General features: G+C 34.2%; 2 protein-coding genes and 1 pseudogene across 2 annotated transcripts; all 3 read left to right on the forward strand.

Moving 5' to 3' along the window:
* The first annotated feature begins 1,874 nt into the window (after positions 1-1,874).
* Positions 1,875-4,251, forward strand: LOC126715130 (tubulin alpha chain-like). Its single transcript, XM_050415573.1, has 4 exons — positions 1,875-2,104; positions 2,215-2,449; positions 2,538-2,908; positions 3,452-4,251. The coding sequence occupies exons 1-4, from the start codon at positions 2,012-2,014 to the stop codon at positions 4,103-4,105; spliced, it is 1,353 nt and encodes a 450-aa protein (XP_050271530.1). The 5' UTR covers positions 1,875-2,011; the 3' UTR covers positions 4,106-4,251.
* Positions 4,252-4,756: 505 nt separating this feature from the next.
* LOC126715131 (transcription factor ILI5-like) lies at positions 4,757-6,234 on the forward strand. Its single transcript, XM_050415574.1, has 2 exons — positions 4,757-5,775; positions 5,917-6,234. The coding sequence occupies exons 1-2, from the start codon at positions 5,662-5,664 to the stop codon at positions 6,061-6,063; spliced, it is 261 nt and encodes an 86-aa protein (XP_050271531.1). The 5' UTR covers positions 4,757-5,661; the 3' UTR covers positions 6,064-6,234.
* A 5,282-nt stretch (positions 6,235-11,516) lies between these two features.
* Positions 11,517-14,298, forward strand: LOC126715136 (MDIS1-interacting receptor like kinase 2-like; annotated as a pseudogene).
* The last annotated feature ends 5,573 nt before the right edge of the window (positions 14,299-19,871 follow it).

Below are 19,871 nucleotides of genomic sequence, written 5' to 3' on the forward strand. Positions count from 1 at the left end.
TAATAGCAAAAATAAGCTGAATAGTAAAATAAGTTAGCAAAAATAATATTTGCCAAACCCACCCTTAGTGTCTATTTGAGAATAGCTTATTTAGTTGAAACTAAAAACTTTTTGCTAAAAGTACGGTAGACAAAGGTAAAAGTTAGTTAAAATAGTACAATGAGACCTATAAATAATACTAAAAAATGTTGTGAGACCTATAAATATTAACAAAAATAAATTAAATAATAAAATAAATTGACTTTTTAAGATTTGCCATGCCTGCCCACTTTTTGATTGCCCATTTATTTGTACAGGCCCAAATTATAGGCCCATTATATTTCAAATAAGAGGTTTGGGTTAGTCAGCTCTGCTAACTGGTAGTTAGCCTGTTTGTCTCTCATTTTAGTCAAACAACTTCAAAGTTTTCATCAGCAATCTTCTGATTGCAACTGTTTCTCTAGAGAAATAATTATGATAAGTTAGTTCATCATAATGACTTGAAGATCACAATGGGGCGCCAAAGCCATATGTTGTCAATGTTGTACGCATTGCTTATTCTAACTTTCTAGTCTCTACTAGTTTCACTTTTCTTTCCTTTTTTTTTTTTTTTTTTTCCCGTTTTCTTCTTTTTCCTCTTGTTGTCAAATATATACTTTGAATGATAGTTTTCCATTTCCTTTTCTCCACCTTGAGTCCCAACAAAAGAAAATTATAAAAATTATAAAAATTCATACTTGATTCTTTTTTCCATTTCCAATTTCTAATAGTTTTGTTTATTTTTTTATTTTATTTTCTGGTTTCATAATACTTGTTCCTCTTGTTATCAAATATAATCACTTTGATTCTTTGAATGATAGTTTTCCAATTTTTTTCTCCACTTTGAGTCCCAAAAGAAGAAAAATTTATTGAATTTATATAACATCATATTTTTTTTTTCCCATTTTCAATTTGATTAATCCTTTTTAATACTCATGTGGCTAGACAGCTTTGGTTCATCATTAATATATATTTTCCATAAGTTTATTTATTATTCATTTGGTTTTAACAACTATTGGACAAAGTTTAATTTGGTTCCTTGATTATTATTTTTGTCAACATAGCCATTCACATTTTAAAATCAACTCAATTACATCATTGGGTGTCTCCTACATTGAAATTTTGATCGAATTGTTTGATTTGGCACTTGCAACATGCATTAAATCTCTAAAATCTCATTTTTCTTACGTCAAATAATCCCAATAAATTTTTAATAAATGTGAAATTTAAGAATAAAATTAAATTGACTTTAAAAGTTGAGGAACTAAATTAATAGTTGATGATTTTTCGATTATAAAAGAATCAAATAAAAACATAAAAATAAAAAATATATTGGTTTTCTAGGCCATGGAGATTTGTACCCAAAGATACTAAAGAACTATTGGAATAGTGATCTCTCCCAACTAAGCCCTAGCCCATTTGAAATACATTTGTCAATTTTATTTCCATGACATGTGGTACTGCTGAACGTTCCTAAAGAAAAAGTCCATACTAGGCCCAGTTTATATTAAATTTCATGCCATTCACAAGATGTTGGATTTAATTCTTCAAACCACACAAATTCAAGGGATAGTCAGGCCCATTAACAATGCAGTGAATCTGACCCTATGTCAACGACCCATCTGAAAAACATTAAGCACACTACTTGGTAACCCAGCCCACGAAAACAAGTTTACCTACCTTTCAAAATTCAAAATTCGAAAAGTTTCAAAGCCGGAAAAAACGGTCAGAACCAGCTGTATCCCAATTCCCCCCAAAATAGCATTTTCAAAATTTGAAAATCTAGCCAATCGAGAAATAGACGTTTCAAACGGACACTCTTTGCAAAACCTCTTTATATATGTACCACTAGTTACTTTACAAGGCTCCATTCAAATCCTCTAGATCTCATTTTCTCACCCAAAGTTTTTTTAAAAAAAGCCCCAGACGTCTTTGTATACGTCTTTGGCAAACCTTGTACCTTAGTTTTACTAGCAATCAAAATCAACCAAAAATGAGAGAGTGCATCTCAATCCACATCGGTCAGGCCGGTATCCAAGTGGGTAATGCCTGCTGGGAACTCTACTGCCTTGAACATGGCATTCAGGTAACCCTTTTGCTTCAACAACAACAAAAAAAAAAAAAAAAATTAGGCCTTTGTTGTTTTCTATTGGGGTAGTACTAATTTTCATTGTTGTTCTTTCTCTAATTTTTAAGCCTGATGGACAAATGCCTGGTGACAAAACAGTAGGAGGCGGAGACGATGCCTTCAACACCTTTTTCAGTGAGACCGGCGCCGGGAAACACGTCCCTCGTGCCGTGTTCTTAGATCTGGAGCCCACTGTCATCGATGAGGTCAGGACCGGGACATACCGCCAGCTTTTCCACCCCGAACAACTCATCAGCGGCAAAGAAGACGCTGCTAACAACTTTGCTAGAGGCCATTACACAAGTAAGCAAAAAAATCCGAAAATATATAGTAAATGTATGTTTTTTTATGAAGAAATTGAGGTATATTGGGGGGTTTTTTGTTTTGGCAGTTGGGAAAGAGATTGTGGATCTGTGCCTTGATAGGATCAGGAAGCTAGCTGATAACTGCACTGGGCTTCAGGGGTTTTTGGTTTTCCACGCTGTTGGTGGAGGAACAGGTTCTGGGTTGGGGTCTCTGCTTCTTGAGAGGCTGTCTGTGGACTATGGAAAGAAATCAAAGCTGGGTTTCACTGTCTACCCGTCCCCTCAAGTTTCAACCTCTGTTGTGGAACCTTATAACAGTGTTCTGTCCACTCACTCGCTCCTGGAGCACACTGATGTCTCGGTGCTACTTGACAATGAAGCCATTTATGATATTTGCCGCAGATCATTGGACATTGAGAGACCCACTTACACCAATCTCAATAGGCTTATTTCTCAGGTATAATTTAAAAAAATTAGTAGATTGTCGTTAAAGGAGTGATTTTTATGAATGTAGTTTAGCATTTGGTATGAAAATACATCAATGAACATGTGCGTTTTGAAAAAATAGTGTAGTTTTCACCAGTATAGTTTATTGTTGGATAAAATTTGTGAAATTTGTTTAGGCTTATTTCACAGGTATAGAAAAAAATTATCTTGCATCATTGGCTATATGTTACATTTGTTCGCATTAGTACTAAGTGTCCCTTTGGGTTGAAACGTGCATTCTGGGGGTAAAAGGCCTGATTTTGATGAACGTAGTTTAGCATTTGGTATGAGAAAGCATCTTTGGAAATGTAAAAAATTTCAAATTAGTGTGATCGTTACCAACATAATTTGTGAACAGTGTTATTATTGGGAAATTTTGCAGTATGAAAACATTTTTCTTTTAAAAAATAGAAATTTTGAAAAAGCATCCTATGAGCTGAGAATTGAATTCGCGGGCCAAATGGTCTCCAAGTTATACATCGCTGATGATAAATTGTGGTTGTATGCAATGCAGGTGATTTCTTCATTGACTGCATCTTTGCGTTTTGATGGTGCATTGAATGTGGATGTGACGGAGTTTCAGACCAATTTGGTCCCATATCCAAGGATTCACTTCATGCTTTCATCATATGCACCAGTTATCTCAGCTGAGAAGGCTTACCACGAGCAGCTCTCTGTGTCTGAAATCACCAACAGTGCATTTGAGCCCTCGTCCATGATGGCTAAATGTGACCCTCGACATGGAAAATACATGGCTTGTTGTTTGATGTACAGAGGTGATGTTGTCCCCAAGGATGTGAATGCAGCTGTGGCCACCATCAAGACCAAGAGGACTATTCAGTTTGTTGATTGGTGCCCAACTGGGTTCAAGTGCGGTATCAATTACCAGCCTCCAACTGTGGTTCCCGGTGGTGACTTGGCTAAGGTTCAAAGGGCTGTTTGTATGATCTCCAACTCGACCAGTGTGGCTGAGGTGTTCTCAAGGATTGATCATAAGTTTGATTTGATGTACGCGAAGAGGGCCTTTGTGCATTGGTATGTTGGTGAGGGTATGGAGGAAGGAGAGTTTTCAGAGGCTAGAGAGGATTTGGCTGCATTGGAGAAGGATTATGAGGAAGTTGGGGCTGAGTCTGCTGAAGGAGAAGATGATGAAGGTGATGAGTATTAGGTTGTGGGCAGTGTTGGTGTAGTGTTCTGCCAATGGACTCATTGGTGTGAATTTAGGCTTAAGTGTCTGTAGCTGCCTTATGTTTTAAATTTTCTTTAGATGTATTTTGATGTTGGTTTAATGGAATTGAAACTATCTTTGCTCAAGTAACACATTTTATATCACAATTGCCAAAGTAACTGAGACACGACCAAATCAATTAAAATTAGCTAGCTCATTTGGGGAAAAATATCATTAGCTTCCTTTTCTGCAAATGCTACTAGAGTTTGTAGTTTTGGTCCGGTCATCTCTAGCAGCAGACCAGTTTTTAGTGGAAGAGCAGTCAAACTCAATTTTAGAGGAAGATTTTATAAAGTATATAGAATAAGCCAAATGAAATGTCGTGATGAGATGAGGGGTGCATTAATAAACACTTGTGTTGATTTGTTTAATAAAATGTCAGTACTTGCCAATTTAAATTTTTGATTAATATGTTCTTTCACATGCCATCATATTTTTTAAGTTTTTGACGATTCATCATGTATAAGGGTGTATTGATGGGACCATGCTGACTACAACAAACCCGAGTCTCCCAAGGCCGAACAACTTACCCAGATAGATGGCCAAAGAATATCTCTGTCGATATGTTTCCCCAACAGATTACAGGTTCCAAAGAAAATAGCTCATGCTTCTCTAATTTTATATAGATAAAGGTTGATTTTTTTAATATCCCTTTCTTGAAGCATCTGAGATGGTAAATTTATGCGGTTTAAATTTTTAATGGCTTCATTTTCTCACCTTATAATTTTGAAAGAATTGAGAGAGGATATTTGAGTTCACTCCAAGGGTGAATTGGTTTTTAAACCAGGAAATGATAGTATAAAATTATGTATAAGCCAAACAAAATCTGACATGATGCGAGAGGATGTTTGATTCCTGAACACAATGATATTACTGGTTCTTGATGGCAACTCTGTATAGTGACATGCAAAAGGAAATTCTTATCAATTGATGAAAGAACTGGTTCTATTGAGAAGCTTTGGTCCAGAAAAATCGTTTGGTTTTAACGAAATATTCCACCTTTTTCTATTGCTAACCAAATATTCCACCTTTTATTATCACAATGGAATATTTTCCAAAAGATCTGCATTATAATTTATGAGTATATGTTCGTACTTGCCAATTTAATTTAGATAGATTACCGTGTTCTTCACATGCCGTTATGACAGAAAAACCAACGCATATTGTCACTGACTCCAAACTCTAACAACGTAGTAAAACGAATACGAGGATGCAATTAACAGCTTAAGAAACATAAGAAAATAAAAGGCCCACATAATTGAGGGGGCCATTTGGTCTAGCAGATATAGGACAAATGGATTCCAAAGCACCAACCAAGAATATCTTTTATTGATATGTTTCCCAAGCAGAATACTCACTCCATTCCTTTTCCCATTCTTAGCAACAGTCTTGCACTCTTGCTCCATAATATAGAGTCTATATAGCCTCCTTCCTTTTCATCGATCCCAACTCACCTTCTCACACACACAACACAAGCTCACCTTTAAGATCTAACAATGTCTAGCAGAAGATTAGATTCTACAATTGCAACAGAAGATGAGGTTAAAGATCTCATTCTAGAACTTCAAGCACTGTTATCCACTGAGGTGGACAGGAGCAGGACAACAAAGGTAGGAAAACTCACATTGTGTATAAGCATACATAATAAGATATGTTATATTGGTATTGCTCAGCCCCATTTTTTTCTTTTTGGTTAAGTGTTGTTATTGCTTAACTTGGTTTGTCTTGCAAACTTTGTTATCATTGTCCAGGTTCTGGAAGAGATTTGCAATCATATAAAGAGGCTGCAGAAAGAGGTCGACAACCTGAGCAAGAAAATATGTGGACCACTTGGGCCTCCAGACACTAGTAGAAATGTTGATTTTGCTGAAGTCCTCAAGCTAGTTATGGAATTGTAGGCACAGTATTTCTACTATTGTATGTACCTAACTTTTATATCAGTTATCACCATGTATATCTTCTTTCTGCCTTAATGTGTTTTCAATATGCCTAGATTTACTCATGCTGGCTGATGTATATCCCAACAATAAGCAGAAAGGAGATTAAATTCAATAAGGATTTGATATAAATACCCAGTTCACACCTCCAATAATAATGTGTCACATCAACTTTTTCAAAGTAAAATTAAAAAAGATGAGATCTCAAAACATAACACAGGCATTTACCATTATTAAAATTACATTATGTAGTGTTACGTCAAACCCGTGATTTTGTCTTTGGTCTCACTTTTTTCCCCCTAGTTTCTTCGAAACTTTGGTCATCATCTTCTTTTTATCATCATGTGTAGATAAGTTAGGAAATCAGAAAAAGCATGTGTAAATAAGTTTCACTTATCTTGACCGATTGAGATTCGTGCGGATTTCAAATCTTACCATTATTAAAATTACATTATGTAGTGTTACATCAAACCCGTGATTTTGTCTTTGGTCTCACTTTTTTCCCCCTAGTTTCTTCGAAACTTTGGTCATCATCTTCTTTTTATCATCATGTGTAGATAAGTTAGGAAATCAGAAAAAGCATGTGTAAATAAGTTTCACTTATCTTGACCGATTGAGATTCGTGCGGATTTCAAATCTAGCATTTTCTCTTAGTCGTTTGATCTAGGGTTTTGATGGATATTAAGTATATATAAATACAAACCTTAAAGCACGTTTTTACACATTCAAGAGGGGAGTGTTATGTACATAGATTTGGAGATTTTCCATACCCTTTTGGAACTATAGTTGGGAGACCTTGTGCAAACAATAGAACCAGTTATAAAGCAAAGTTATTACATTTAATCAACTATAGTTGCTGATCTAAATCTTTGAGTGAAGATCTCAAAGTCACAAACTAGAGAGTTTGTCCAAATCTTTGAATGGAGATCTCAGAGTCACAAACAAAGGGAGTTTGTGTGCAATAGTTTCACAATAGAAGAGTTCATGGATTTGGAGTTACGTGTGGTCATGAGGTATTTGTAGATTTAGGGTTAAGTTTATTGTATAAACTTCAATTCTATTAGTGAAATGTTGCTTTGAGGATTGTTTAGGTTAAATCCTCTTTAGGTTTTTTACTTTGAAACCACAATCTTAAAAGTTTTCTTGGGTCATCATTCTTGGTATACATGTGATTTGTGAATGTTTGATATTTGTTTAAATCAGATCTATTGCATAATTAATCTAATTAATTATTTGTTTAAAAGTTGATTAAATCTGAGACAACTAGTGTCTAAAACCCTAACACAACTCATTTAAGACAATTTGTTTTTGACCGAACTTGATCTTGGCCAAACTTGATTGATTCAAACTCTAACTTAATTGAACCAACTTGTGCCAAAATTGAGTTGAGCTTGTTTTCTATGGTTGTCACAGTAGTTGGGGTAGGGAGTTGGATGGACAATGTGTATGTGTGTACGTGTGTGTGTGTTTGAGAGAGAGAGAGAGGGAGAGAGAGAAATTTCTCAATGGACTTTGAATTCTCAATCAACAATGGCATCTTTGGTGGTGTCTTCAGTAAAACCAATGACTTCCCTCAGATCCAAAGGTGTCTACGACGACATCTCACATTGGTGGTGGGATTTTTAATTTTTTTATGATAAATTTAATTTTCTAATTATATTAGTTGAATATGATAACAATGAGAATAAGTGGACTTTGAATTCTCAATCAACAATGGCATCTTTGGTGGTGTCTTCAGTAAAACCAATGACTTCCCTCAGATCCAGTGGTGTCTATGACGACATCTCACATTGGTGGTGGGATTTTTTTATTTTTTTTATTTTTTGTGATAAATTTACTTTTCTAATTATATTAGTTGAATATGGTAACAATGAGAATGAGGTCTAGGTATGATTCTTTGTAGTAACTCCTATTTCTCTATTTATAAAAATATGATGTGTCACATTGGTATAGGATGGTGTAAATAGTTGCATTTGCATCAAATCATTATTAAATTTAATCTCTTCTCTAATCATATTAGCTAATAGAGTTTAAGGGGAGTGATTGTTTATTTATTGTATATCAATTTTTCTACGACCACAACTTTTGTCAAAACTCTAAAGTGGTTGATTTTAAAGGGTAGACAATAATTTATACATAGTCCCTCTACTTATTCTCCACTATTCACAGTCAACTACATCAAATTTGTGGCGAAAGTAATGCAACAAAAGTTGTATTCCTAAAATTTTCGCATAATTTATGTAGGGTAGATAGATTTATTGATGCAATTTCCATTAATATAAGGACATCATATGAAACTCTAAGAGTCTTGTAAGTCAATTAGCACATTTAGTTTGTCTAACAAAGACGTATAGGGTTCAAATTCCCACTTTCCTATTATAACTATTGAATTTATAAAAGCAAAAAAAAAAAAAAAAAAAAATTCATCATATTATATTTATATGAATCCTTTAATAAAAGTGTTAGAAATGACTCATAGTAAGTCAACACCTTTTTATTTTTTATTTTTTTTTATTTATTTTTTTTAATTTCTAATATCATTACACCATTAATTTTTCCAATAATGTATAAAACCTTTAATAAAATGTAAGAAATAAATCGTGGCCATAAAACGTAAGACAAAAATTGCACTAGGAAAGATTCTTCGCAACGTGTCCAAACTTAGATTGCAAGCTACGCAGCAAGTCCGCTATATAGAGCTGGACTTAGAGTCATCCGACATCGATGGAATTTGAAAGATGTTCATTCAATTGAATTATGAGGAAGATTTTTAGAGAAATTTCCAAGATGTTCACTTCAAGTTTAATTTCTGCACTTCAATAGGATTCAAAAGGATAATATTTCGGGAGATACACGTTATTGTTAATTCAAAGTTTGAAAAAATAAAAAAAATGCTAGTGCCACAGGGGCACAACTCGCCCACACCAAGTGACAAATTAGGAGTAGTAGAAAAAAAGTAGTGGGTTCACAACTTCACTATTCACAACTTATCATATGAGTGAGTTGTGACAAAAGTTGTATTATTTGTTATGACCTTTTTCAAAAATGTTATCCTAGTTATTTGACACCATTTGTTGGAGTTAATATCTCAAGAGAGGGCATAGGTTCAAGCTATGGGATAGCAGGCTAGCAAAATTTGTAGTAATGTAAGTATTTCTAACTATCTCAAAAAGAAAAAAAATTAGTACATTTTTAAAATGTGGTCAACATCAATTATGAATATGTACGTTTCTGAAATAGTGAATGTAAAGTAGATATTTTTTCCAAAAATAAATATCGGATATTTTACTAATGAGTCAATTCTGTATTTCATTCTTTTTTTCAAAGAATGCGGCCAATTTTTATCACTTTTGAGAGAAAGTACAATTATTATTACTGCACTGGTAATAATAATATTAAAGTAAACTAATAATTTTCCCTTTAATTATTATAAGGCTTTCTTTCTTTTTTTTTTTTGAGAAAGAAACTGATAAATTTTATTAATAAAATTTAACTACATCCAATTGTAAAATCGAACCAATATGAGATGGGACATCTTCCATCCATATTTGAAAATCTGGTATGCATAATGCATTTTTAGCCAGACTATGAGCAACCTCATTGTTGTTTCTCTTAATGTGAGAATACAACAATCCTTCTCTATGAACATGTGAAATCCTAATACAGTGAAATAAACTTGCAAAACATTTAACATCACGACTATGTAACCCAAAGGATTCCAAAGACTGCGATATAAAAAGTTTCAAGCTCTATTACAGTTAGGGGGAGAGGGATGACTCCGACCATGTGTGCCAAGCCTTTTCCTTGGCATTCTCGGATGATCACTCCAATCTCTGCCCTATCTTCTTCTTGAAACATTGTATTGATATAATTTGTGCTCGAACCCTCCACAATTACATCAATAGTCGATCTCCAAAACAACATTAATCCACCTCCCATATCCAAAACAACATCCACAGATTTTTGTTCCCGGAACATTACATTATCAGAGGTCACCTTCAGGATCGGCCATGGAGGTGGTTTCCAAATGGCACGGTGTGGAGGCTGGTCGGACTGATCAGGCCCATTACCCTTCATTGTTGTTGTTGCGCTTTTTTCCTTGTCTGGAATATTGACCATATTAACCGACCCAAACTCATGAGTCATCACTAATCCACCTGGCAGATCCCAAATATGCTCCTCTGACTTATTACCAATCAATTCCGTAAAAGGAAGGGTTGAAGGGTTACCAATATGGATAGACTTCTTTTTGGTTTCAAACTCATTCAATGCCTTGTTAAAATCCGAGATTAATTGGTTTACCTGATTTGGTTGTAACGTTCCTTCCACGTCCCCACAATTATTGTTCAGCGCTTCACCCTCTTTAATGCCATCAATGCTCTTTAATGCCTCACCATCAACGCATCTTTCTGTCACCCTCTCTGCTGGTTGCGCCACTACCGGACCTCCTCCCTCCCCTGCCCTCACGGATGAGCTTGACTGCTGTTGAACACCATGAAACTTATCACAGGGTCTAGGCTTCGAACGCTCATAATAACACTTTCCCACATCACCCAGATTATCCAAGGCAAATAATACTCGATGCTCCTTATGATTGCGTATCCTGGAACCATTCGTGGACCTCCATAATAGTTTGGAAGTTCTTGCCTCGGCTTCCATATCAAGGAATCGGGGCGTCAGTAACTGTGCTGCTAGGATGAATTCACCCGATTGTTGGTCCCTTTGAAGTACAAAGCCAGTGTTCTCCCTCTCGGATAGAATAATTTGACTCCATTTTCCATCTAAGTTCTCCATATCCGTGATAGGTAATATGCAAACTGACTGTGTTTCCCTTAAACCCCAAAAAAACAAAACCCCACTAGCTCTAAAGGTAACTTTGTTACCTTAGAGATACAAACTCTCCTTCGTTAGAAGGGACAGAACACTTCTACTGCCTAAGAGAAGAGAGAAAGCTCTCTTTCTAGAGACAGAGAGACTTTTCCTGCTGTGCTCGGTAGTGGACTTTAAGGCTTTCTTTCTTGAGTCTTGAATGATGCATATAACAATCAACCATTTGGCCTTGTATCGCATATATCAATCAATCAAAGAAATTACACCATTTTCTGATTTCACTTATCTACTGAGCTCACACGGAACAAGTGCGAGAAATAAACCGTGGGCCAGGATTACAAAGGGAACGTGTAAGAAATTTTCGAGGAAAGATCATGTGGGTAGATCTCAAGTAGACTTCTGAGCTAGATCTCCAGGATTCAAAGAGAATGATTTCGTGAAAACCACGTTGGTATTTATTCAAAGTCAAGAAGAGTAGCGACTTTCAGTCTTCGAAAAGTTTGCATTTCAATTAATAAAGCGTGTTAGAGTGATGCGTATATATAAGAACAAACCATTTGCCATGGGCATTGCACTCATCAATCAATCATACACTTTATTTTAACATGGCTCCCTCTGTCTCCATTTCCATTCTGGTATTAGCATTATGGGTTCTTTGTATATTCACGCACTCCACAACTATGGTTGTTGCAGCTAAGTCATCAGCGCTAGAACTAGAAGCCAAGGCTCTGCTGGAGAGTGGGTGGTGGAGTAGTAACTACACCACCAACGGTTCCTCCTTAAGTCATTGCGAGTGGCCTGGAATCGATTGCAATGTTGACAGAAGCGTCGTATGGATTTCCATGGAAGAGGTCTATCTGGGAGATAAGTTTCGAAAATTCAACTTCTCATCCTTCCCAAATTTAGAAGTTCTTTATCTTTATAATACTGGACTCCAAGGAAGCATCGCGCCAGAGATTGGTACTCTCTCTAAACTCAGAATGCTTTCTCTATCCATGAATAATCTCACAGATAATTTGCCTCTTTCACTTACAAACCTCACTCAATTAGAGGTGTTTTCCATTGACAATAATCTAATCAGTGGATCCATCCCCGACGAATTGGGAAATTTAAAGAATCTTCGATATTTAAATCTAAGTAGAAATGCTTTCAGTGGTGAGTTTCCTCTTTCGCTTGCCAACCTCACTCAGTTAGAGACACTTGACATTTCTTCTAACCTAATTAGTGAGTCCATTCCTAAAAAATTGGGAAATTTAAATAATCTTTATAGTTTAGATTTGAGTAATAACACACTCACCGGGCCAATCCCTTCAACTGTTAGCCTTCTAACCGGTCTTTCTCATTTGGATCTGTCTTCTAATGACATTGCTGGTCAAATCCCTTTCACAATAGGTGATTGCATTTTGTTAGTATATTTAGATCTCAGCTACAATAACCTTAGTGGTTTCATTCCCCGAACTATCAATCATTTAAATGCTTTGGAAACTCTGTCCCTCAAATGGAATCAAATCAGTGGCTCCATCCCCACTATTGATTGCCAGAGCTTGAGACATTTGACATTAAGCCACAACTACTTAAGTGGAAACATTCCCTCTCACATTAGTTATCTTAATTTCTTAAATGCTATTGACCGAAGTCATAACAATATCAGCGGAGATATTCCATTTGAACTAGGAGATTCACCATCTTTAGAGCTATTGGATCTTAGCTACAATAATCTTACTGGAAACATTCCCATTTTTTCTATTTCCATAAAAGAAATAAACCTTTCATACAATTCATTGCAAGGTCAAATCCCAAATGGCTACTTAAATTGTACACCTTACACATTTATTGGCAACAAAGATTTATGTGGCGACATCCAAGGTTTCCGTCCTTGCTTTCCAAATTCCCCAAACAATAACAAATCAATTGTCCACCAAATAAAAATTGTTGTTCCCCTCAGCTTTTTCCTTTTGTTTTTACTTCTTGGGTGTATTTTCCTCTCTCGACGTGGGGATAAGAAAACTAAATCGGATTCAAGTGAACCAAAGAATGGAGACTTATATTCAATATGGAATTATGATGGAAAAATTGCATGTGAAGACATCATCGAAGCAACAAAGGACTTTGACATTAGCTACTGCATCGGGACAGGCGGTTATCGTAGTGTTTACAAAGTATAGCTACCTAGTGGTAATGTAGTTGCCATAAAGAAACTTCATTGCTTGGAGGCTGAGAACCCAACATTTGACAAGAGTTTCAAAAATGAGGTCAAAATGTTAGCAGAAATCCGACATCGAAATATTGTTAAACTTCTTGGCTACTGTTTGCATAATCAATGCATGTTTTTAATATATGAGTATATGGAAAGGGGAAGCTTATTTTCTGTCCTAAGCAATGATGTTGAGGCTATGGAATTCGAGGATAAATGTCATCAAAAGTACAGCACATGCCTTATGTTACATGCATCATGAATGTGCTCCGGCAGTTGTTCATCGAGATATAACCGACAACAATATAATATTGAACTCTGAATTGGAGGGTTTTGTCTCTGATTTTGGCATGGCTAAATTTCTTGATCTTGATTCCTCCAATCAAACTTTAGTTGCTGGGACTTATGGTTATCTTGCTCCAGGTAAATTAATATTCTTTTTGTGATACTCCCAACTATTATTTTAAAAGGTTTGCCACGCGTGGAGCTTTCTATATTTTATGCTATTAGCATACTTTATTGTTTGTTATCTGATAGGACCATGCAAGCATAATAGAAAATATCACTTTCACAACAAAAATTTTATATACTAGCAAGTTGTCCAATGTCTTCATAAAATAAGTATATAGAAATAAAAGTAAAACATTAAGATTAAAGGTACACGAAAGATATTACATCTTTTCATACTTCTCATTTTTTTTTCTTCATCTCATGTATGCAAAATTAACCTATACTATGGTGGTGATTGAAAAATGTGATGTTTATAGCTTTGGAGTAGTGGCATTAGAAATATTAATGGGAAGACATCCAGGCGAGCTCATGACATCGTTATCATCATCTCAAAGTGTGATATTAAATGAAATATTAGACCAACGTCTCCCACCTCCAAACCGTTCGGTTGCAAAGGATGTTTTTCTTGTTGTTGCAATTTCATTTGCTTGCTTACACACTAAACCGAAGTCTAGGCCGACAATGAAATGGCTATCCCAAGAATTTCTCTCTCACAAGAAACCAATAACGAACCCCTTACATTCAGTTTCACTGTGGTAGCTGAGGAACCAAGAAAATTATATAATCGGAGAGAGTGAAACTCAATAAGGAATGGAGAGAGTGAAACTCAATAAGGAAGTGCTTGTTTTTCAGTTGAGAACCATATTGTTTGACGAACTTCTATGGCAAAAAATGTTGTGTGACAATAACAATACCTTAAGAATCTTGTGCAAGTTGTATGTGTTGTTCTTTATGATTTGTAACTTGTATTTTGCAACATGAAATTTATGTCTTTTCTGCTTTTCTAATGCCACACATCTAGAATTCCCATAACCGATCGCGAAAGTTACAAAGATTGATTTATATGCTTGATGCTCGACACTAGTTCAAGCTATTCCATAAACAATAATAAAGAAAAATTTCAATAAGTAAAAACAAGAAGTAATAAAAGCTCCCTTGCTATCTACTCCCAAGACAAACAATCCTCTCTCTCGTCCCTTCCTCAATAAATAATTAAGGGAAAATTCTTACTATCTCATGCAAGTCTGTCTTTCATCAAAGTTTTTGTGTAATTAGGATAGAGTTGGACCATAGGGCATTTGTTAATAGATCATTTTAATAAATGACAAAACTTAGGTACAATACTTTAGGTGTTGTTCCTTAGGTTACCCACTTAAGATTGAGCCATGTGGCTACTTTACTAAAAAATACACTTCAATCCCATGAGAAAAAAATCGAAATGGTAGAATCTTAGGAGGGATCATAAGTTACAAAACATAAGGCATTTGTTAATAGATCATTTTAAGAAATGACAAAATTTAAGTATAATATCTTAGATGTTATTCCTTAAATTCCCCATTTAAGATTGAGTCATGTGGTTACTTAACTAAAAAATACACTTCAATCTCATGAGGAAAAATCTACATAGCAGAATCTTACAAGGGGAACCTAAGGAACAGTATCTAAGTACTATATCTAAGTCTTGCCATTTTAGAAAAGTTTTAATACCCACTTTTATGAAAAATATAAAAAGCTATAAAAAAATGTTAATTATCTTTTTCTTTTACCATAAATAGTTACATTTTTTTAAAATATTTCCTAAACCAATACCCTTAAGACTTCCGTTAACTTTTCCCTTGAATTTATATCTCCTCATGGTGGCAGGCAATAATTCCAAATCTCAAATGCCGGCTACCTTCCTGGAACACAATATTAGACAATAACGGAAATCAAGCCCCATGGCAGAGACATTACTCCACCAAAATAAGCATTTCCTAGAAACTATGAGCTAAAGGAAGAGAGAGAGAGAGAGAGTGAGAGAGAGAGAGCATGTCCCAAAACCAAGATACAAGGCACTACCTTGGAATAGCTTCTAAAATTAGAAAAGAATACAAACTTTCATTCCTTCTACCAGATAAATTTCTTGTCTTCTATCAACTACAGGAACATACATTTAAGCCCAACCTAGAGCATACCAAAAACCTATGATCACAGCTTCACTCCATAAACTCAACTCTTAATATTCTAAAATTAGAAAAGAATACAAACTTTCATTCCTTCTACCAGATAAATTTCTTGTCTTCTATCAACTACAGGAACATACATTTAAGCCCAACCTAGAGCATACCAAAAACCTATGATCACACCTTCACTCCATAAACTCAACTCTTAATATCACTTCATAAACAAAAGTTGTCCCTAAATTTTCTCATATTTTATATAGGATGGATAGATTTTTACTTATTCCATTTCCATTAATCTAAGGACATCATATGAAACTCTAAGAGGCTTGTAGCTCATTTAGCACATCTAGTGTGTACATATAGGATTTAAATCCTCCATCTCCCATTATAAACTATTGAATTTATAAAAGAAAAAAGAAAAAGAAAAAGTATGAATCCTTTAATAAAAGTGTTAGAAATGACTCATAGTAACTCACTACACTATTTTTTTTTTTTTTGGCTAATATCATTACACCATTTACTTTTTCCACTAAATATAAGCACCTCATATGAAACATTTAATAAATTGTAAGAAATAAATCGTGGTCATAAAACGTAAGACAAAAATTGCACTAGGAAAGATTCTTCGCAATGCGTCCTAACTTAAATTGCAAGCTATGCAGCAAGTCCGCTATATAGAGCTGGACTTAAAGTCATCCGACATTGATGGAATTTGAAAGATGTTTACTTCAATTGAATTATGAGGAATATTTTTAGAGATATGTCCAATATGTTCACTTCAATTGAATTATGAGGAAGACTCATAGAGAAATGTCCAAGATGTTAACTTCCAGTTTAATTTTTGCACTTCAATAGGATTGAGCACATCTAATGTGTACATATAGGATTTAAATCCTCCATCTCCCATTATAAACTATTGAATTTATAAAAGAAAATAGAAAAAGAAAAAGTATGAATCCTTTAATAAAAGTGTTAGAAATGACTCATAGTAACTCACTACACCATATTTTTATTTTGGCTAATATCATTACACCATTTACTTTTTCTACTAAATATAAGCACCTCATATGAAACCTTTAATAAATTGTAAGAAATAGATCGTGGCCATAAAACGTAAGACAAAAATTGCACTAGGAAAGATTCTTCGCAACGCATCCTAACTCAAATTACAAGCTACGCAGCAAGTCCGCTATATAAAGCTGGACTTAAAGTCATCCGACTTTGATGGAATTTGAAAGATGTTTACTTCAATTGAACTATGAGGAAGATTTTTAGAGATATGTCCAATATGTTTACTTCAATTGAATTATGAGGAAGACTCATAGAGAAATGTCCAAGATGTTAACGTCCAGTTTAATTTCTGCACTTCAATAGGATTGAGCACATCTAGTGTGTACATTTAGGATTTAAATCCTCCATCTCCCATTATAAACTATTGAATTTATAAAAGAAAAAAGAAAAAGAAAAAGTATGAATCCTTTAATAAAAGTGTTTGAAATGACTCATAGTAACTCACTACACTATTTTTTTTTGGCTAATATCATTACACCATTTACTTTTTCCACTAAATATAAGCACCTCATATGAAACCTTTAATAAATTGTAAGAAATAAATCGTGGCCATAAAACGTAAGACAAAAATTGCACTAGGAAAGATTCTTCGCAACGCGTTCTAACTTAAATTGCAAGCTACATAGTAAGTCCGCTATATAGAGCTGGACTTAAAGTCATCCGACATTGATAGAATTTGAAAGATGTTTACTTCAATTGAATTATGAAGAAGATTTTTAGAGATATGTCCAATATGTTCACTTCAATTGAATTATGAGAAAGACTCATAGAGAAATGTCCAAGATGTTAACTTCCAATTTAATTTCTGCACTTCAATAGGATTGAGCACATCTAGTGTGTACATATAGGATTTAAATCCTCCATCTCCCATTATAAACTATTGAGTTTATAAAAGAAAAAAGAAAAAGAAAAAGTATTAATCCTTTAATAAAAGTGTTAGAAATGACTCATAGTAACTCACCACACCATTTTTTTTTGGCTAATATCATTACCCCATTTACTTTTTCCACTAAATATAAGCACCTCATATGAAACTTTTAATAAATTGTAAGAAATAAATCGTGGCCATAAAACGTAAGACAAAAATTGCACTAGGAAAGATTCTTCGCAACGCGTCCTAACTTAAATTGCAAGCTACGTAGCAAGTCCGCTATATAGAGCTAGACTTAAAGTCATCTGACATTGATGGAATTTGAAAGATGTTTATTTCAATTGAATTATGAGGAAGATTTTTAGAGATATGTCCAATATGTTCACTTCAATTGAATTATGAGGAAGACTCATAGAGAAATGTCCAAGATGTTAACTTCCAGTTTAATTTCTGCACTTCAATAGGATTGAGCACATCTAGTGTGTACATATAGGATTTAAATCCTCTATCTCCCATTATAAACTATTGAATTTATAAAAGAAAAAAGAAAAAGAAAAAGTATGAATCCTTTAATAAAAGTGTTAGAAATGACTCATAGTAACTCACTACACCATTTTTTTTTTTTGGCTAATATCATTACCCCATTTACTTTTTCCACTAAATATAAGCACCTCATATGAAACCTTTAATAAATTGTAAGAAATAAATAGTGGTCATAAAATGTAAGGCAAAAATTGCACTAGGAAAGATTCTTCGCAATGCATCCTAACTTAAATTGCAAGCTACGCAGCAAGTCCGCTATATAGAGCTGGACTTAAAGTCATTCGACATTGATAGAATTTGAAAGATGTTTACTTCAATTGAATTATGAGGAAGATTTTTAGAGATATGTCCAAGATGTTCACTTCAATTGTTATGAGGAAGACTCATAGAGAAATGTCCAATATGTTAACTTCAAGTTTGATTTCTGCACTTCAGTAGGATTCAAAAGGATAATATTTTGAGAGAAACGTGATATTGTTAATTCAAAATTTGAAAAAAAGAAATGCTAGTACCATGGGGGCACAACTCGCCCACAACAAGTGACAAATTATGAGTTGTAGAGAAAAAGTAGTGGGTCCACAACTCCGCTACTCACAATTTGCCAAGTGAGCGGGTTGTGGCAAAAATTGTATAATTTGTTATGATTCTAGCATTTTTCAAAAAAGTTACCCTTGTTATTTGATACCATTTGTTCGAGTTGATATCTTAGGAGAGGGCATAGGTTAAAGCTATGAGGGTAATAGGCTAATGAGATATGTATTAATGAGTATTTCTAACTATCTCAAAAAGAAAAAAAATTAGTACATTTTTAAAATGTGGTCAACATCAATTGTGAATATGTGTCTGAAATAGTAAAGGTAAATTAAATATTTTATTCAAAAATAAATATCGGATCTTTTACTAATGAGTCAATTTTGTATTTTTTTTTTTTTTTTTAAAGAATCTGGCCAATTTTTATCACTTTTGGGAGAAAGTGTACAATTATTTTTCTTACAATTATTATTACTACACTTTGCATGGTAATAATAATATTAATGTAAACTAATAATTTTCCTTTTAATTATTATTAGGCTGTCTTTCTTGAGTCTTGAGTAATTATTATTTGGCCTTGCATTGCACATATCAATCAATCTAAGAAATTACACCATTTACTGATTTCACTTATCTAGTGAGCTCATACCGAACAAGAAAGTGCAAGAAATAAATCGTTAGCCAGGAATAAAAAGGGAACTGTAAGAAATTTTCGAGGAAAAATCATGCGGATAGATTTCAAGTAAACTTCTGCGTTAGATCTATAGGATTTAAAGCGACTATAATTTCGTGAAAACCACGTTGGTATTTATTCAAAGTCAAGAAGAGTAGCAACTTTCAGTCTTCGCAAAAGTTTGCATTTCTTTGTTTTTTTTTTTTTTTTTTTTTTTTTTTTTTTTTTTTTTTTGAGAAAAAGGTAAGCGAAATATTATTAAAGGAAAAGAAATGAACTACAAAGAAAAACAAAAACCAAACTCGAGGAAGATCTGACTGGAAAACAACATCCACATCCTCTGGTAAATCTTCTACCCAAACCTTAAGATCTGTAGATAAAATTGCTTTTTTAGCTAAACTATGAGCTAATCTATTCCCATCCCGCCCAACATGTTGAAACATACAACTTCTTAATACATTTCCAAGTTGTTTAGTCTCATCTATAATATGACCAAACATCAGAGGACAGGGACCATTACGTAACAAGGCCTGAATAACAAAAAGACAGTCACCTTCAACAATAATGTGAAATAAACTCATCTCTTTGGCGAAGACCACAACC

The sequence above is a fragment of the Quercus robur genome, chromosome 2, assembly GCF_932294415.1.
Source record: "Quercus robur chromosome 2, dhQueRobu3.1, whole genome shotgun sequence".
Taxonomy (NCBI): Eukaryota; Viridiplantae; Streptophyta; class Magnoliopsida; order Fagales; family Fagaceae; genus Quercus; species Quercus robur.

Excerpts from the sequence above, each read along its gene's own strand:
- LOC126715130 (XM_050415573.1), top strand. The coding sequence starts at position 2,012 with ATGAGAGAGTGCATCTCAATCCACATCGGTCAGGCCGGTATCCAAGTG. Across the intron at positions 2,105-2,214 it reads GCCTTGAACATGGCATTCAG|CCTGATGGACAAATGCCTGG; the intron begins GTAACCCTTTTG and ends CTAATTTTTAAG. Across the intron at positions 2,450-2,537 it reads TGCTAGAGGCCATTACACAA|TTGGGAAAGAGATTGTGGAT; the intron begins GTAAGCAAAAAA and ends TTGTTTTGGCAG.
- LOC126715131 (XM_050415574.1), top strand. The coding sequence starts at position 5,662 with ATGTCTAGCAGAAGATTAGATTCTACAATTGCAACAGAAGATGAGGTT. Across the intron at positions 5,776-5,916 it reads ACAGGAGCAGGACAACAAAG|GTTCTGGAAGAGATTTGCAA; the intron begins GTAGGAAAACTC and ends ATCATTGTCCAG.